Genomic DNA, 18870 nt, shown 5'->3' on the forward strand with positions numbered 1-18870 from the left:
CCCTGCTGTAGGCTTGAAAACACCTGCTGGGAATGTGTACATCACTGTTGATAGTGTTTAGAGAGGCTGAATGAGTGCACATGTAAGTTGTGTGAAGCATAGCTGTGCCTCTGTGGAATGTACGTGCAGATGTGGTGTAAATTGATAAAATCTTAGTAATCTCTGGGATCGATTTTCCATCTCCTTAGTGTTATGTAGACTTGCCAAACTGTAAGTGCTGGCAGTCTGGTGATGTCCCTGAAAAAGTATTTTCAATTCTAATATTTGAATGGTAAAGCCCAGATAGATTTTGAGGATGCTAACCCTTATCTTCATTTCTAATGTTGGAATGATGAAATATAATCAGGTTTTCAGAATATGGTATACTAAAACATTTAAAATGCTAAATTTAGGTAGACCTAATATACATATCTGTCGGTCTTTTTAGGAACATGGCCTATGATGGTCCAAGCCGCCTATTTTAACTTGTAAAGAATATTCTGTTAGACCTTTCAGCATTTGCTTCCTGACTTGGACTGTAAGGGAGTGTGTGATGCATCAGAATTTAGACCCTCGCATAGTGCTGAGAATAGCCTAGAACACTCAAACCGGTTCCTTGATGTAGCAGTGCGGGTTGTTCAGTGTTCAAGAGAAACAGCACTTGAGAATAAGCAACTTGCCAGCTCAGCAATCTCCCTAGAATGTATATGGCACAGTTCTGGAGTGCAAAACATTTGTTTTGGAAGGTTAAGTGCATTCATTATTGAATGTTCCACTTGCCTACGTTTTGCATGATTGTGACTCATTGGTCCTGTTTTTTGATGGCCACATTTCTGTATATTAAAACAGATTGTCTTTGGTTTTTCCAGGTTTGCGTCAGCTGGAGATGATGGCATTGCCTTTGTATGGGATGTTCAGGTAAGCCATATTTTCTTTTTGTTGCTGCATGTTGTCTAATGTCTCCTGAATCTAAAACATAGAAATGCATAAAGTTGTTAAAGATGATGTTGCAAATGGCTTTTTTAACATCCACAGGCACAGTTTTTGATCTCCCAATCAAAAATGAAGTCTGTTGTTGAATAATATGTTGTTGTTGAATAAGTAATTTATATAATTACTTCATATTTGCCGCCACGCTTAGATGGCCCTAGTGTTTGCCACACAGCTGCTTCCTCCTTCAAGTGCGTCCCTCATACTAAAGCAAAGTCAACAGGTAAAATTGAAGGATAGCGGACCGATGAAATGCTATAGCTCTTGGAGAACATAAACCATTGTGGTTATTGTCAATATACTGATGGGTTCAACCAAATCGATGGTTTCACAAAATCTCATATTCCTTTTCTACTACCACTTACTCTTTTCTCCTTGGGCCCTAGATAGATCTTTGCTATCTGTAGGTATAATAATAAACTGCAACATAAACCTTAGTTAATCATTATCAAATTTTATTACAGTCATGAATGAGAGATAGAATAGTTTTAAAGTATTTATTTAAAGTAAAGTAATACATTTATTAGTCAATGAAATATACAAAGTGTTAGAAATGGGGTTTCTGATTGGTTAGGGTATGCACCTAAGCCAGGCAGAACCCACCCACTCTAGTCGGGCGAGGGGGTTACACACCTAGGATAACCCCTGCTCACGCCCTTGGTAGCTTGTCACGAGCAGTCAGGCCTAACCCGGAGGCAATGTGTAAAGTGATTGCACAACACACGTGAAACAATAAATACACCACAAAGGAAACGCAACCACAAGGTATATAAAAATAAACTAAATTGCAGAAAACATCATTAAACCAAACACAACATGTATCAGTAATACCCTGCTACACAAGCAATTGTCAGAACATTACACAGGTTATTGGTAGACTGCAAAGATAAGCAGTTGCCAAGTAAACATAAAAATTACTGGCTATTCTGCAACACAAGTTGTAGACAGGTCGTCATACCCACCAAGAAGCACATGTTATCATAAACCTATCAGAGATACCAAGACACCATCTTGAATAAAACATTCCCCACATGGCAAGTAGTCAGTATTACCAACATGGATGCACATAGCATGAAAACATCCCCTTATGGCACCAGTCAAATAAAGCCTTATGCGGCAGGCACAGAAAGGAAACAAATACCTGTACTATAAAATATTCTGATGAGTGCCCATAAAAGGAAACCTCTCCATAGGGCATGTGTCATAGGAGGAAGGTGCCAGGCAGCAGTCGGCCACCTGGGACACAAGAGCCCTGGTGCTCCCACGGGGGGGAAGGTGACCCTGCACGGCCGTGGCAACGAGGGTCGAAGTTCCCCTCAGGATGGATTGCGTGGCCGCCAGGGGCGAGATCTCCAGTGCGCACCACCCCAAGAAGCTGTCGGGCCCACCACGCTCAGTCCTTCTGATCCTGCGCAGGCCAAGAGATGAGGGGTTCACTCTGCCCACTGCAGAGGTGGGGCTCCACTAGGGGGTTCCTCAATGGGGTGACATTGCTGCTCCTCGGCAGCCCGGGGAGGGGGTGCTACTGGACAGCACCTCTCTGCACCTTCAGCACGCTGCCACCGAGGGGCTGGCGGCTCTCTCATTTCCCCAGCAACGCCCTCTGCAATTAATGTGGCCTCTCAACAATCGCAGAGTTACACGCTGCAGGCTGCAAGTAGCCTGTCATGCCGTGCTCAATCTCTCCGAGCCGGCAAAGGAAAGACAAGGTGGACTTCAGTCTTTCCCTGGTGGAGGGGGTCCCACTGAGGGGGGATTCCAACAGCGGCAGGAGCAGGTGCCACGCTCACCACAAGGAGTTGGAGCCGCTATGGGGGGGTGAGAACAGCGCTAGCCACATGCTAGTTCCAGGTTGAGGGAAGCACCTCTTGCACGCTACAGATAGTACAACCGGGAGCCAAACCAGTACCTGTCACATACTGGGTTTCCTGGGGGAACACCGGCACACAGGGGCCGGCAGGTCTCAGGCAGAAGAGGTCAACACCCTAAAGGCAGGTAGGGGTGGTTCCGCCTGGCAGTCCAGCAGTGCCCAGGGGAAGTCAAGTCAAGGAGCAGCTGGCAGGCAGGGCAAAAAACAGCAGAGCAGTCCAGATGAGTGCTTTGGTGCCGTCCAGCAGTCCTTCTGACAAAGGTTCGATCCCAGTTCCAAAAGTGCTCTCAAACATGGGCGAAGATTCCCTGTACCTATACTCAAACTATTACAAAGGAGGGAGAAGAGGTTCCAGCCAGTCCTATCTGGTTCTAGGAGTGTCCCCTTTCTCCTCCAGCACAGGTGCCAGACATCAGTGGGGGGTAAACGAGCCCTTTGTGTGAGGCCTGGGCGCAGCCTTTACAAATGCAGGTGTGCCCCGCCTCTCCTTCTCACAGCCCAGGAAGACCATTCAGTATGCAGATGCACCTCTGTGATACCTCCACCCTCCCTGTGTACAGGCTGTCTGAAAGTATGCACAAGCCCAGCTGTCACTCTGACCAAGACGTGGATTGAAGTCAAGCTGCAAAACACCAGAGTCCTAAGCACAGAGAAATGCTCGCTTTCTAGATGTGGCATTTCTATAATGGTAATAAAAATCATCCACCTACATCAGAAAGCAGCATTTCTCAATACCATTACAACCATACCAAACATGCTTACGCTACCCCTCATATATCAGACAATAGCACCCAAACATAAGGTAGTGCATTTCCAATGCAATCCTATGAGAAAGTCAGCACTCACAACAGTGAGAAACCAAATAGGCTGTTTGTCACTACCAGGACAGGCCACACAACTAGGCACATGTCCTGCCTTTTACATACATAGCACCCTGCCCAAAGGGTTAGCTAGGGCCTACATTATGGGTGACTTATTTGTAGTAAAAGGGGAGTTCCAGGCCTGGCAAGTAAACTTTAATGCCAGGTCTCTGTGGCAGTAAACTGAGCATGCAGGCACTGCACTAGTAGGCCTGAGACAGGTTTGAAAGGCTACTTCTGTGGGTGGCGCAAGCTGCGCCGCAGGCCCACTGGTAGCATTTAACTTACAGGCCCTTGGTATAGGGAAACCAATGTACAAGGGACTTACAAGTAAATTAAATGGGCCAATCAGATGTAAGCCAATCATACCAAGTTTAGAAGGGAGAGCACATGCACTTTAGCACTGATCAGCTTTGGTAAAGTGCCCTGACTCCTAAAGTCAGAAAAAAGGGTCAGAAAAAATAGGAGGAGGAAGGCAAAAACTTTGGGGATGAACCTGTAAAAAGGGCCAGATCCAACACAAAACAACTGCATGAAGTGTCTCCTGAATCTGTCTCTACTCTACTCGCCTTAGTCAGTTCAGCAGAAGTTCCCTCACAGGAATAACACAGTGACAGTTTAATCTTGTTGTCTCAAGCAGTCTGAGCACATTCAGGTAAAACATTTAAAAAGTATTTAATTTTCCATCGCGAACACAGTTTACCATGTCTGTCAGCTCAATGAGCCTCAGTTATCATACCATATTGCACCAGTCTATCCAGCTCTCCTCCCTAGCGTAGTCAGAAAATTATTCTGCAGCAGAGTACAATGACTAAAAACAAATGGAATGAGTTGCCCAAATGCCCAATCAATTCTCTCACGTATGTGCTCTTAAAATGACTCCCCAGAAAGACCTCCCAATGAGAGCCCCTGCTCTTTCCCTAGGACACTTTTTATACATTATTCATTTGTAACAACATTTTAACAAGGTATATTTTCTTTTCTTGCAGGTTGCAATTTCTAACCATGAATCCTGTTCATCCCATCAGTACATTGCTATTCTCCCTAAGTTTCATATGCATTCTTGGCTTCTGAAAGAACAAATATATACATAAGTGTCACTTCTATTTCCTTTCCCACCGCATTTATTCTGTTAAACCATTTATACGACATGCAATTAGTATATACTGTACGCACATCAGCACATTCCAAAGCAGGTTAGTAAGCGAAAAGGATATACTTAATACAGCGTCCGTTGTTTCAGCTTTTTTAAAGTTTTTGTAGCATGCATAAGCCATACAGATGTCAGAAGTGAAGCATCTATTGCAAAGAATGTGATAATGCTAGCAAGTTTGCGAGTCAGGCAACATAGGTTGTGCAGAGTTCAAAAACACATTTATGTTTATAAAAAGCAACTGCAGTTAGGACCTGGCTTCATTTACTCATTTAAATAATTGCATTTTTTTATTTTTTTTATTGAACACTTTCGCAGTCAACCCCCCGCACACCCCCACCCCCGATTGATGGTTTGGAACCATCACAACACTACTTCAACAATTTATTTGTTTGTAAAGTATTTTCAATCTTCATTGTTATCAGACTCTCATCTTTTACTTTTCAAATGTTCTTTCTTTTATTTTCTTATATTCTTCATTCACTCATTATTTTATTGAGTTCTCTCTCCTCGCTCTCCTTTCTTTATCAATAACATCTTAATTGCTTTTTAAAGGCCTAGTGTGGTTAAAAGACAAACTATCACCATTATGACGGGTATTAATGTAGTCTTAAGGATTCCTCCTCCTAACCCCCTCAGCCAGGTTACAACTTTTGCAAATCCCTTGGAAAAGCTTTGTGCTATGCTAGGAGTTTCCAAAGGCTTCAAATCAAGCTCTAAGTCAGTTATGTTATTGGCATTTGCTGTTATCTTTTTGCTCTCATCTGAAATGTAACTGCAGCAATTTTCAATCCTCAGCATCTTACAGACTGTGCCCATTTCAGCTAAAAAATGTCTAGTGCATAACGGTTTTGCAAAACACTAGGCCTAATAGCTACAAGCTTGGCGTTTTCTAATAGTATATCTCCAGTTGTGCTTGTTGCAGTTTATCTACCACTGTTATCAGTTGTCGGATTTTCTCATTGTTCAAAACCATACCCACTTCTGCTATAATAGCTCCGAATATAACTCTCACTGTTTGTGTCCCCTCACTTACAATTTGTGTATATCTTTTGTGTGCTCATGTCATTGTTAGTGCTGTTAAAGTTTGTCATGATACATTTTAGAGAATAATAACCCCAAATAACATATGCCTTCCCAGAATGCAGGCAATCTAAAATATGCATATCCCCTACATATAAAGTGCATTCCTGGTATTGTCGGACCATTATCTTGCAAAATCTGCCATTCTCCTCCAGACAGTTCAAGGGTATGTTCAGAGTAACTGTTCCCTACTGGCACGTTCTTCCCACTTACTCTTCTTTTAAATGCACATAATTTCCCTCTTGTCCTTCTAATTTTAGTTTAGGTACAATCACCTTCCTCCTAAATTAATCTTCCTCTCTTTTCCATACATTCTTCTGCACATCTTCCTATTGATATTCACCCTTTGTAAGTTTTTGATTTCTCTACGCTGGTATTTGTATGAAAACGTTCTACTGCCAACTTATTAGGCGTGTTAGATTTTTCTCTTGTACAGTATTTATAGGAAAAAATTTACTGAAATAATGCCAGCCTGTCTCAATCTCATTAGCCCGTGGGTCTAAATGAATGTCTTTCATTAAAGGTGCTATAGAAAGCACCATCTCAAAATTTGAATAATAATATTCAAAATGTTGCTATATATATCCTAAACTAAGAGAAATACTGCAAGATGTAGGATAAGTAAATGGAATGTCATGATCAGAAAGATGTTAATCAGCTGAAGATTCCATGTTAGCACAAACATAGCAGTCCTTATTTGCTAAGGCTTTAGTGTATTCTTGTACTAACCTAGTGTCAAAATTCATAACGTAATCATCATCCATGTAGTCTACATATGATGTCTTTAACTTGTCTTTGTCAAATATTGGCTTCTGTGTTGTGTTTACAAAGTCAAACACTTTTTTTCTCTACCTGGGGTGATGTGTATTACTAAAACTATTGCAATCCCTATCAAAACTATCAGTGTATTTAGTGTCCCTAAAATACCCTAATTCTGCTTCTGTTCACGCTACACATGTTGTCTCTGTAACCAAACCTACTACCAATAATTTGTTAGAAACGGCAGTGTAACTTATTCAGTCAATCAATTTCAATATTTTTCAGTGACTTCTGTGTTTTTTGGGGGATTAATTTTCAAAATCTTTCCTCCTGACTTTCCAATAACCTGTCACAGTACTACAATTTGTTAGGTGATATTTTGTGTCCATTTTCAGCCAAATGGTTCAGCAGGGCTATGGAATCCATTTGACAATTTCTTTAGTACTTGATGCAAACAGTAGATCACCAGTGTACTGAATCAGACCTGAACTTCCAGGTAATGCCAAGGACTCTAAATTCTTTTTCAATATTTGGTTAAAAAGGGCCAAACTTTCTGTGTACCCTTGTGGGACACAACACCCACTGTTCTCTCTGAACAGGAAGCAGAGTAGCAATTGACTGTCTGTAAAGGTATCGAAAAGAAGGCCTGGCATAAATCGATCACAGTGAACCATTCAGTTGTACTTGGAATCTGGTAGAATGTGCTGGCTGGATTCAGTACCACAGCACAACATGGGATAACAATTAATTTATTTTTGTAAATCCTGTATGATTCTAAACTTGCCATTAGATTTGGGTAATCCACTGATTGGTAAGTTGCAAGGACTTCCAATCAGCTCTCTCAGTATGCCATTTTCTAGCATCTCATCAATCAGAGGTGTAATCCCTGCTATCACTTCTGGAGTCATTGGGTAAGGTGGTGTTCTTGGAAAAACAGATACTGGTTTTATGATTAATCGTACTGGCCTAACTCCCTTGATCAATCCAATATCCATTCCTGTCACATCCCACACTTCAGGTTTAACTTTTTCAAATAATTAATTGGGTAGATTGTTTAACACCAACATGGGGTAACATTTTAATGTTTCCCCGGGATCACTTCAGAATTCGACAATTTCATCATCATGTATTTGGAGTACCATTCTATTCAGGGTACAGTTGATGGTGCAATTTAACTTGCACATAAATCTCTTCGTAGTAGATGAACATGACTTGAACTACACACCACAAATTGATGTTTCTCTTCAAAATAACCTATTTTAAAGGTATCTCTTCTGGAATCTGGTTGGTAACTTGTTTATTTGCAACTCCCACAGCTTGCATTTCTCTTCCCGAGAGGGCTAGGTCTGGCACTTTCGTCGTTCTCACAGTGAAACGGGTAGCTCCAGTGTCCATAAGAAATGACAATGGGTAGCCATTCACATTTCCGTCTAGATATGGTCCACTCTCGTGTACCTCTAACATTGCACCAAGCATGCAATCTGCCTCCTCTCTGGGGGACAGTCATTGCGGTGTGCCAAGGTTCAGCATTTCACTGTTATCAATCATTGGGAATTGTTGAATCACATTGGGATTTGGGGTCTGCATCACATTTTGATTTAGTCTAGACAGTTGGTTCTGATTAAATCATATCCCAATAACAACAGACTGAACTACTTGAGCTTGTGGCATAGGTATCATTTGGGGTTGATTTTGTACTGGGATTTGCGCTCTTCGTCCGGGGACATTTGATAAATGTACTTGATTCACACCTTGGACCTGATTATTTTGATTTCCATCTGGATTGAACCTACATTTGTGCTCCCAATGCCCTATCTTATTGCCCATGTGACAGGAAATCCTTTTCTTCAATGTTGCAACATCAGCACCTGTACCTGAGTCAATATGAACACCCCTTCCTCTGCTGGGCAGCACCTGTTTTCCTACTTGACTTCTATTTGATGACACTCCTCTCATGCCCTGTACTTTACCAACTTTCTCGGTTCCAGATTGATCTTGGAACCTTCATTTGATCTAACAAGAATTTCTCCTTATTCTCCTGCTTTTCACTACAATATGGCACATACTTTAAAATCTCATCTGAAGACTTTGTCTGCCAACAAATCACATTCTGCTGCATATGCTGACAAATCTCAGGCCTTAAGCAAAGCACAAATGTCATAATGATAAACCCCATATCTCCTGGATCTAGATGCATCTGCCCTGTTATGCTGCTGAAAAGCCTCAATAAACGCTCATAGAATTCATGCACTGTTTCCTTAACTTCAATTTGCATTCTGTTCAGTTTAAAATAGTTCAAATCTTTAGGTGGAATTTTTCCTTAAAAAATTTGTATCACCTCATTAAATTTGTACATTATCACAGGTGATGGTGCATTAGTTCCAGGCTCTCTTGGTGGCTCCAAATTTGGCCACTGAACGACAATCTTACATTCTTCCCACAAATCACTTGGAACCACAATATCAAAGAAAGTATCCAAATTGACCCACATACCTTGGACAATATCCCAACTCTCTCAACCTGTAAATGATAAAATGTCTCCTCTACTCTGAGGAACATGTATATACGTTCTATCTGGTGTTTCCCTGAAGGGGTTTGTTGTAACAGTATCTTTATTTCTGTAACTGTTCTTTCCTCTTTTTTTTTGCTCTCCTCAGCTTCTACACCTTGTCCAGTCTTTTTCTTGTCTTATATTTTTCCATCTCACTTCATTTGCACACACATTTCACTTTCTGAGTAAGATGTTTTCACAACCCCGGAGAACGCATGTTTTCATTTGGCTTATCCAATTATACGCTGAAGCTTCTCTGCAATGGTGCACTTTTAGAGATATTCATATCATATTTATTTGCTAATTCAGTTAATTAGTCATGTACCAAGGCTGCTTTCCTCGTAATTTATTTGCACAAATAAATCAATTCTTTTTCCTGATACTGTTCAGTGTGCTCTTGAACATCCCCTCAAGATTTCCTCTAATTCATCTTTTAATTGAGGCACATTTATAGGTAATTTTTCTTGTGTAACTGTGCTAGTTTCTTCACTCGTGCTAGTACTTGCTCTTTCTGCATCCTCAACCTTTGCACAGTTTCTAATAACTTCTTCACCCAAGGATTAATCAGACTTTCATCTGTTCAGGCTTTGCTTGTTTGCGTAGTGAATACGAAACTTCTGCCTTCACCAAATGCTTGGATAGTTTGTGATGGAGTCCACACAACAGTTTATGAATTCTGAGTTGTCTGCTGAATCACTATGGTCGGTATAACCTGTGTAGTACTGTCTACTGTGGAATTAATCCAGTAGTCTGTGCCTCTGTGGCAAGGTTAACTGGTACATTAGCTGGAGTTATTATCTGAGAGGTTCTGATTTGTGCCGGAGTTCTTACAACTACTTGTTGCATTACAGGCTGTGTAACAACAGACTGTGCAGCTGTGTTGTGACTGGTTGTGTTAAGAGCAACTGAATCAAAACAAGGTGGTATTGTTACAGGCATTAGAGATTGCATCTTACTAGTAATCTGTGAAATCTCAGGATCTTCAGGAGCTGTCGCATTAACTGCATTACTTTCAGCACCCACCAGGGTAGGCTCTACATATGGTGGTAGATACATTAATAACATCTCTTCCAGTATGTCATACCCAGAATTTGAATCAATGTCTGTCTTTGGTTCATCCTTTGCCTCATTTTCACCCTTAAATTTCTTTCTAGGTTGCCTTTCACAATATTTTGCCCTGTTTAATTATTTTGTACGTAAGGGTTACAACCTAGTACCCACAGCTATGCCTGCACTCTGCGATCCGAAATCACATCTGCATAGTTATTTACAGCTTTAGTCCTTCTCTAATACCACCCCTGGTCATGTTTTAATGCCATTCTTTCCCATTCACATAGTGCCTCAAATTGTGTAGGTCTAACAGGCCGCTTCATTCACATAATACACCTCTCAATTTTCCAAGAATTCTCAGGTTAAATGATCCCCACCTTGAGAATCTCAGTGGTTACTCCTTCTCAGTCACTCTATTCCATTCTCAAAGCCAAACATGTTTGTAATCCTCTCTCGACCATTATGTGATATGCTGGCGTTCCCTATGGAGGGGCCTCCTCACCTTCCCTGACTGGAATCACTACATCACCTCTCACTGTTCTCCAGATAGCGTTCAAAATTTTCATTATTTCACCTCAAATGGGTCAGTTAATTGGTCAAAAATGACAGGGTTCAAATTATTTCAGAATCTGCTCTGTATACGTCAAAACACAAGCTCCCGTTTTTATCCAATCACAGTATAACTCAAAAGTACAATCAACCAATAACTATGCGCTTCTTGATGATCTTAAACCAATCACAGCGCAGCCTCACGCCAAATGACCAATACCAGCGTGGTACACTTGGGTCACAATTTACTCCTTGCAGCAGTTCACCCTACTTTACAATTTTCTCTGTCTCAACAACGAACTAAAGGTTTTTACTATAATAATATAAAAGTACTTCAAACCTTGGTTGCTTCTTCTAAAGAACTCGAAAGATGCACTCTCAGCTATTGGAAGTTCTAATCGTACACAAATCCACCATACACTCTAATGAATTCTTGTCCTGTGGGAAATTACTTAATTAATGATGAGTCACTTTTGCACATCAGGTTCCCCAATCACCAATTTACTATTAGTACAATCACAACTTTTATGTCCCTATCTTTGTGTAATGCCAACGATGTCTCATGTTACACTTCACCTAGCAGACAGTTTTACTTCTCTATATTTTTCCTCACGGTATCGTAGACTTTTTCTTAGTCCGATGACCTCTTTATTCTCTCAGTAACCTACAGTATTTCATAGTAATTCCAAAATGTTGACATACAAGAAAAATACATTATTATCTCCATATATATCTCGGCGCATCAAACCTATGAATACTTACACCCGTTGAGTTTGTTCGCCAACTCTGTGACCAGCAACCACACCGATTCGGGAATTGAACCTCGTCCATCATTGCAATCAGTCTCCAGTCATTGGGCACTCCCTAACGTCTTTTTAATTTTGCAGCTTATAATTCCGTAGCACTCAAACCATCTTCAGGTAACCAAATTGACAGGTTCAACCAAATCTATGGTTTCATATTTCTTTTCTGCTGCCACTCACTCTTTTCTCCTTGGGCGTATGGGGGGGGGGGGGGGGTCCTATCTCTGTTTGGTGAATGTTAGGTGTATTAATAACCTTATTTAATCGCTATCAAATTCTATTAGAGTCATGAATGAGAATTAGAATAGTTTTAAAGTAAGTATTTAAATTTAAGTAATAAATGTATTAGCCAATAAAATATACAGAACAATTGTCTGAAGGGTGTTCTGAATCTGTTCTTACTCTACTCATCTCAGTTTATTCATCAGAAGTTCCCTCACAGGAATATTACAGTAAGAGTTTAGCCTCGTCATCTAAAGCAGTCTGAGAATTTTCAGGTAAAACATTCAAAAAGTATTTAAATTTCTATCGCTAACACACTTTCCCACGTCTATCAGCTCAATGAGCCTCAGCTACTGTACTATACTGCAACAATCTTTCCAGCTCTCCTTCTCCCTGTCATTGTCAGAAAATTAATCTGCAGCGGAACACAATGACTTAAATGAAATAAAATTAGCTGCCCAAAAGCCCAGTCAGGTCTCTCACGTATCTCCACTGCTCTGAAAATGGGACCTCAGAAAGACTTCCAGTGAGAGCCCCTGCTCTTTCCCCAGGACACCTTTTATGCATTATTCATTTGTAACACAATTTTAACAAATTATATTTTCTTTTCTTCCAGGATGCGATTTGTAAAAATGAATCCTGTTTATCCCATCATTAGATTGCTATTCTCCCCAGGCTTCGTATGCAATCTTGGCTTCTTAAAGAACAAATATATACATAAGTGTCACTTCTTTTTCCTTTCCCACCCCAATTATTCTGTTATACCATTCATACATGATGCAATTTAGTATTTATTTTTTGCACATTAGCACATTCCAAAACAGGTTATCAAACGAAAAGACTATACTTAATACAGCTTCCATTGTTTAAGATGAAGGAAGTATTTGTAACATGCATAAGCCAAACAGAGGTCAGAAGCACCTATTACAAAGAATGTGTTAATGCTAGCAGTTTTGTGTGTCAGGCAACATATATTTTGCAGAGTTCAAAAACGCATGGTACGAAAAACAACTGCAGTTAGGCCTAGCCATATTCAGTTGTTTTAGTAATTGCAGTTTAATTTTTAGTGAATGTCTTTGCAATACTTCGGAAAAGCAGAATATGTAAATTGCTATTGAAAATATCTGTTGCTAAGAAGCACCTCTAGTTTAGTTTCTGTTACAAATTCTCATAGGTTAGTTGATTTAAAAAGTAATTTAGAAATAAATATCTGTGTCTGGAAGTTTCAACCAAAAGAAACAAAGCTACATTTTTTTTTCATGGTACCTTTCATTCTCATCACATTTAAAAATTCCTTTTTTGGGATGGGCTTTCCTTTCTATTTTTGATCTTTTGAGTTTTGTGTATTTAACATTCTAAATCTAAACGTATTTTATGTTTTAGTGGTTATGTGGTTTTCAATAGTGTATCTAGAATTTATCCTTACTTTATGTGTGTTAATAGCTATTGATTTATTTTGCTTTTCAGACGGGCGAAAAATTATTAGAACTACATGGACACACACAACAAGTTACAGCAATCACAGTACTCCCATCATCTGAGATTTGTGACGAACAGATTGGCTTGATCTTAACGGCTTCTTCTGATAGAACAGTTATTGTATCCTTATGTCTTGAAATTGTTGATTTTGAAAGAATGCACTGATATCCCCTCTCTTGTCTTAGTCATCTGATTAATAAGGAATGCAAAGGATCCAGTCGGCAAAAGAGAAATCAGTTCTCGCTTGTCTGCCAGCAGGTAGTAGGTCTCCAAGCTGCTGCAGCGCCCTGTCATAGAAGAACAGGCAATTACGTGCACCAGAGATTGCCATTCACTTGTCTCAGCAGAGATGGCAGAGGTGTGGAAAGCTTCCACAGCCGGCAGCATAGGCGACTTCCAAAGCCTGGGATGCAGGTGCAGTGTTAAAAGAAAGAGTGTACCTTCCCTGAATGAACTTGAACACCTAAAGCTCCAATGGAATGTCCGGATGCCCCAAAAAAGACAAATGCTGTTCTGCACGACTGACACTTCCTGCACCGGACGGCTGTAGTGTGGCCTGTTCCCAAATTTCAGTGACATATCCAACACAAAATAGCTAAAGGACCTTGACCCATTACCCTTCTCTGTGTATATTTTACGTTGATGGCATACATTCTGGCAGAGACAGTAAAGCTGTCCTTAGCCATATCTAAATATATTCACAATGTAATAAAGAAACAGAGTTTTGGTTAGGTATCAGTAAAAATGTTGTTGTTAGAGAAACATAGTTTCCAAAATAGCAGACAATGGGGGTTATTACAACTTTGGAGAAGGTGTTAATCCGTCCCAAAAGTGACGGTAAAGTGACGGATATACCACCAGCCGTATTACAAGTCCATTATATCCTATGGAACTCGTAATACGGCTGGTGGTATATCCGTCACTTTTGGGACGGATTAACACCTCCTCCAAAGTTGTAATAACCCCCAATGTGTAGCTGTCCAAAAATCATATTTAAGACATTTTAAATATCTTCTAATAAGCTCACATTAGAGCTAAGGAATTTTTTTCAGGTACAAAATGAAGTTTTTTTGAAACATTCAGGAAGGAGGAATGTGTTAACTTGAGTTTCCTTAATAAATATGAAACAGGCCTGGAATTGTGAAACTGGTGCTCAGTTCCGGAAAATATCAGACTTTTACGCTACTGTAAAGGTAAGTCTGCATATATGTGCATGTTTGTCAGACTTGTTATGATACATAACTTTTAAAAAAATGTACCTTGTTTCTGCTAATAATGTCAACCTACTATTTCGTATATGCAAGTGATAGCAGTGAAATTCAGCTGTGGTAGATCAAGTGTCTCGTAATGACCATTAACTGTGAAAATGTGACGGTCACTGGGAGGAAACATTAACATTAAAAATCAGATCATTTTATGTACAAACTGCCTGAGAGCCACCAGATATAGAAATAGTAAGTGGGCTAGTAGGCAAACATCTCCAAATACAGAACATGAGTGGCAGAGGACTGCAGGGTTGGAGCATGCTACTACAATGTAAATGTTACCATTGTGGTATACAGAACTCAGACTTGATCTAAAAATTTGAAGAGATTTTAACTCCCTTCCATTTACATTATAGAATAAACCTTATTTTAGAAGTATTTCAGTTTTTAAATGTTGATCCTTTTCTTGCAGTTAATAGTTTAGTCGGATAAATGCATTTGAGTTAAATATTTATAACATAACTATTTTCTGTCTCAAATTTCTCTTCAATGTTAATGCTTTCTTTTTCAACGAGGCAGGGTCCTTCTGAATCCCTCTCCTGTTGTGTTTGTTTGGAACATATTTAGAAATCGTTTATCCCGTGCTTCCTTTTTACCTAAAATGTTCCTTTGTTCAACTTTGTAATAACTGGAGTTATGCAGTTCCACATCCGTGCTTGTTCCCCCATGCTTACTTTTATCTAATGCTGTTTTTAACTCTTTCCCTCTTTCAGTGCCTTATGTACTTTCAATTGTGTGGCTTGTTTGTCTTTAATCTCTACTATGGTTTATTTTTAAGTCTCACCTTTGAACAACTTTAGCTGTCTGTTGTTGAAGACTTAAGCCCTCATTAGGACAGCTGAGGAACCGCCATGCTGAAGACCGCCAGTGCAGGCGGTTTTCCACGTGGCGTATTATGACTGCTGGCAGCCCTCCGTCCTTTTTCGGATGGAGAGCCGCCAGCAGCCATACTGGTGGTCAGCGGGGAAGTGGAGGTTGCTCCACATCCACCGCCCCGCCATCAGAACACCGCCCACCGAATCACGTCCCATGATTCGGTGTGGCGGTGTTCTGGTGACGGGGAGCTGGCGGTGGAGAAGCCCCCATGGATCCCGTCCCCTCCCGCAGGATCAACGGACAAGGTAAGTTGATCGTCCGTTAGGGGAGGGGGGTGGGGAGGTGTTGTGTGCGTGCATGGGGGTGTGCGTGTGAGTATGTAGAGGAGGTGTGTGAGTGCGTGTATGCATGCGGGGGTGTGGTGTGTTTTAATATGTGTGCGTGTCTGCCTGTTTGGATGTCTGTGAGTATGTGTGCATGGATGTCTGTGAGTATGTGTGCGTGTATGACTGTGTGTGCCTGTTGGTATGTTTGTGGGTATATGTGGGGGTATGTGTAATGGTGGTGTCAGTATGCGTGTAGGCTGGGGGTGTGTTTCAATGTTGGGGGTAGGGGTGGGTAGGGGGGTCCTGCCACCTTTGGGGGGGAAGGGAGCCAGGGGTGTGGGGGGAGGACTCGGGGGGAGGATGGGGGGTGGGGGAGACCCCTATCACTGCCAGGGAAGGAATTCCCTGGCACTTATAGTGCCTACCGCCATGGATTTCATGGCGGTTCCAAACCACCCGAAATCCATGGCGGTATGCAGGGTCGTGATACCGCCGGCGGTCTGGTGACGGCCGCCGGGCTGGAGACCGAAGTCTCCAGCCCAGCGGTCGTCACCGCCCTGGCGGTCGGAGTGGAAAAGTGGCGGATGACCATGGTGGTAACCGCCATGGTCATGATTCCATTTTTTTTTCGCCGGCCCGTTGGCGGTATTACCGCCACCTCTCCCCCGCCTGCCAGGGTCATAATGAGGGCCTTAATATATTCTATAGAGTGGATTTTGGGCCTGCCCTTTGCCCAAGATTGGATGTCATTATTGTCTCTCTCATTTTGACATTCCTGATTTGTTGGCTTTCCTCTCTAGTTTTATTTTTGTACGGCTCCTTCATCACAGCTTCTTTAGCATCACTGTGATTGCATAAGTTGTATTTTTCTTCTGCTGACAACAGAGAACTAGTTTTTCTTTTGTCTGTTAGCACTTCTTGAAAGTGAATGGGTTACCTGACTCACTAATGCATAACATGTTATTCGGGGGAAAAGAAAGCCCTTTCAAATTATTGGGAAGGAAGATTTTTTCTTAAACATATTTATCCGTTTTTAAGTAACTTTAGCATTTTCCACAATCAAGAATAAGATGCAAGTGTCATTTCCCTCATGTACAGAGAAAGTATAGAGATACGTACAACATTACAAATATATATTTTGCTTAGGAGTCAAATTCAGAAGTTGAAAAGTGGTATTAACAAGCCACCTGGAGCGGTGTAACCTTTGATGTATAATCTTAGGGGCGCATTCCTTCAGGGATCAGTGATGGAGGTTCAGAAGCGATGGTATTTTGATAAATGGTGTCTATGTGGGGCTGGTGTTGGTATTCAAGTGTTTGCTTTGTCTCCCACCACCGTCAGCAGGTAAGACCGCAGGGATTGCCATATATTCTTCAGTCTGCTAGTAGGGGGTTGCAGGGACGAGTATAATTTGCTTGTGTTGTCACAGAAGACCAGGCTGTCAAGCCAGGTTTCTACTGTTCGCGGGTGACTGCTGCCCCAGGGATGGCCTATTTCCCGCTTGGCTGGTAGAAATGCAGTAGCGCTAAAATGGCAAACACTTTAGGTATGTCCCGGACATAGCCTAGCAACACCAATAGCGGGTCAGGAGTAAGAGTTGTATCTATCTAGCTGGGGAGGCCACATTTTGGGCAATTAGAAGTTGTGTTGGGGTCAAAGCGGGCCAAAAGGATAGGTGTGGTGTAGGCTCTATGCAAAAACTTAAAATGTATACGTTTATGGCAATGATTGGAAGAGACGAAGCGGGTTTGCACACAGCAAGCAGCCCGCGTCTTGTCCGATAGTGAGCGTCCCAAGTCTGCCTCCCAGGAAGCCCTGACCATGCTATTTGGGGGTGGGGTAGTCATCTGTAATGACCGGAGTCAGCGAGGTGAGCTCATCTGGGGCTAGTAGATAGGTATGTATGGTGGCTCACAACACACTGAATAAGCTGCATTACAAAGCAGTCCATGTGTGTCGTGGGTATGGGCCCAGTCTTAAATAACTGTAGTATGATATGGCCACCTAGGAATAGGTCGCCAAATATTTACAAATTGTGGCGCACTAATGTACGCTGTACTAGCTTTTCCCTGGTAGTGGGCAACCATGAGTTCTTAGGCAACGTGAGCAAGGGTGTCGAATTTAATAAAATATCTACTTGTCCGTAGGACATGTTCCTTCAAAGATCTGCTTGTCCTGTTAAAAAAAATCCCCTTGTTCCTTTGGTGCCATGTAGTGCGACAACTTTTTCTGATTATGCCAGAGCTTATACTGTAGTAGGGTTTGAATACTAACAATTTCCTTATTTTGCCACCTTTCTGCTGTCTACATACTTGGGCTGGAGGTACTAATAAGCAATAGTTCCAGGATTGGAATGCCTGTAAGAGTCTGTGCAAACCTACTAACTTGCATGTTTTACATGTTTTCACAAGCTCCTCTCTTGCATTTTCGCATACTGAGAAAGGTTGGAAATTTACTCCTGAGGAGGGTTGGAAGGAAAGTGAACTTGTAAATACCTAAAATATTTTTGCATGAGAAAATCTACACATTCATAGTTGCTAGTGCTAAAAATTGGTTCACAGATATTTTTTAAGAGTATGATTTTCTGGTATATATCTGCAAATTCTTGTGAATTCATGAAATATGTAAATCTGCACTAACGCAAAGACAAATACCATGGATACACGTTTGTGACTTTCTTTAATAATTGGGCCCCTATTTGAGTCTGACGTTAACCGAGACCTTTTGTTATTATTAAAATTCTGTCTCGCTCTCTCTATCCAACTATCGGCTTGCTTCACTGTGGGTGCTAGCTATCTGCTGTTCCACAAGGAGCATATCTGCACACAAAGTAGTTTTGTTCATTGCTAAAAACTACTGTGGAGAGGTGTGCATTTTGAGACCAAAAAATATTTCTGCTTTTTGTCAATGTTTGTTAAAATGGTGAGGGCCTGGCAGCTTTCAAAACAATAACGTTTTAAAAAAGCCGTGTCAAAATAAGACACTAATTGACAAACTAAAAAAAACTGACTACTGATGTTAGCCCTATTGGGATTACTAATGCTGGTTTATTTTCATGTTTTCCGTAATCTTGCTGAAACAGGTTTCACCACTTTTACTTTATGAATATTTTTGG

The 18870-nt window shown here is 41.1% G+C and overlaps 1 protein-coding gene across 2 annotated transcripts in view; it reads left to right on the top strand.

The window, feature by feature from the left end:
• WDR41 (WD repeat domain 41) overlaps positions 1 to 18870 on the top strand; it is a 404073-nt gene that overhangs the window by 126968 nt on the left and 258235 nt on the right. For both annotated transcript variants that reach the window (XM_069223450.1, XM_069223458.1), the window contains exons 3-5: positions 849 to 897; positions 13337 to 13468; positions 14479 to 14541. In XM_069223450.1, coding sequence (XP_069079551.1) covers positions 849 to 897; positions 13337 to 13468; positions 14479 to 14541 — 244 coding nt within the window. The remainder of the gene's footprint in view (positions 1 to 848; positions 898 to 13336; positions 13469 to 14478; positions 14542 to 18870) is intronic.

This window comes from Pleurodeles waltl, chromosome 1_1 (genome assembly GCF_031143425.1).
Source record: "Pleurodeles waltl isolate 20211129_DDA chromosome 1_1, aPleWal1.hap1.20221129, whole genome shotgun sequence".
NCBI classification, from domain to species: domain Eukaryota; kingdom Metazoa; phylum Chordata; class Amphibia; order Caudata; family Salamandridae; genus Pleurodeles; species Pleurodeles waltl.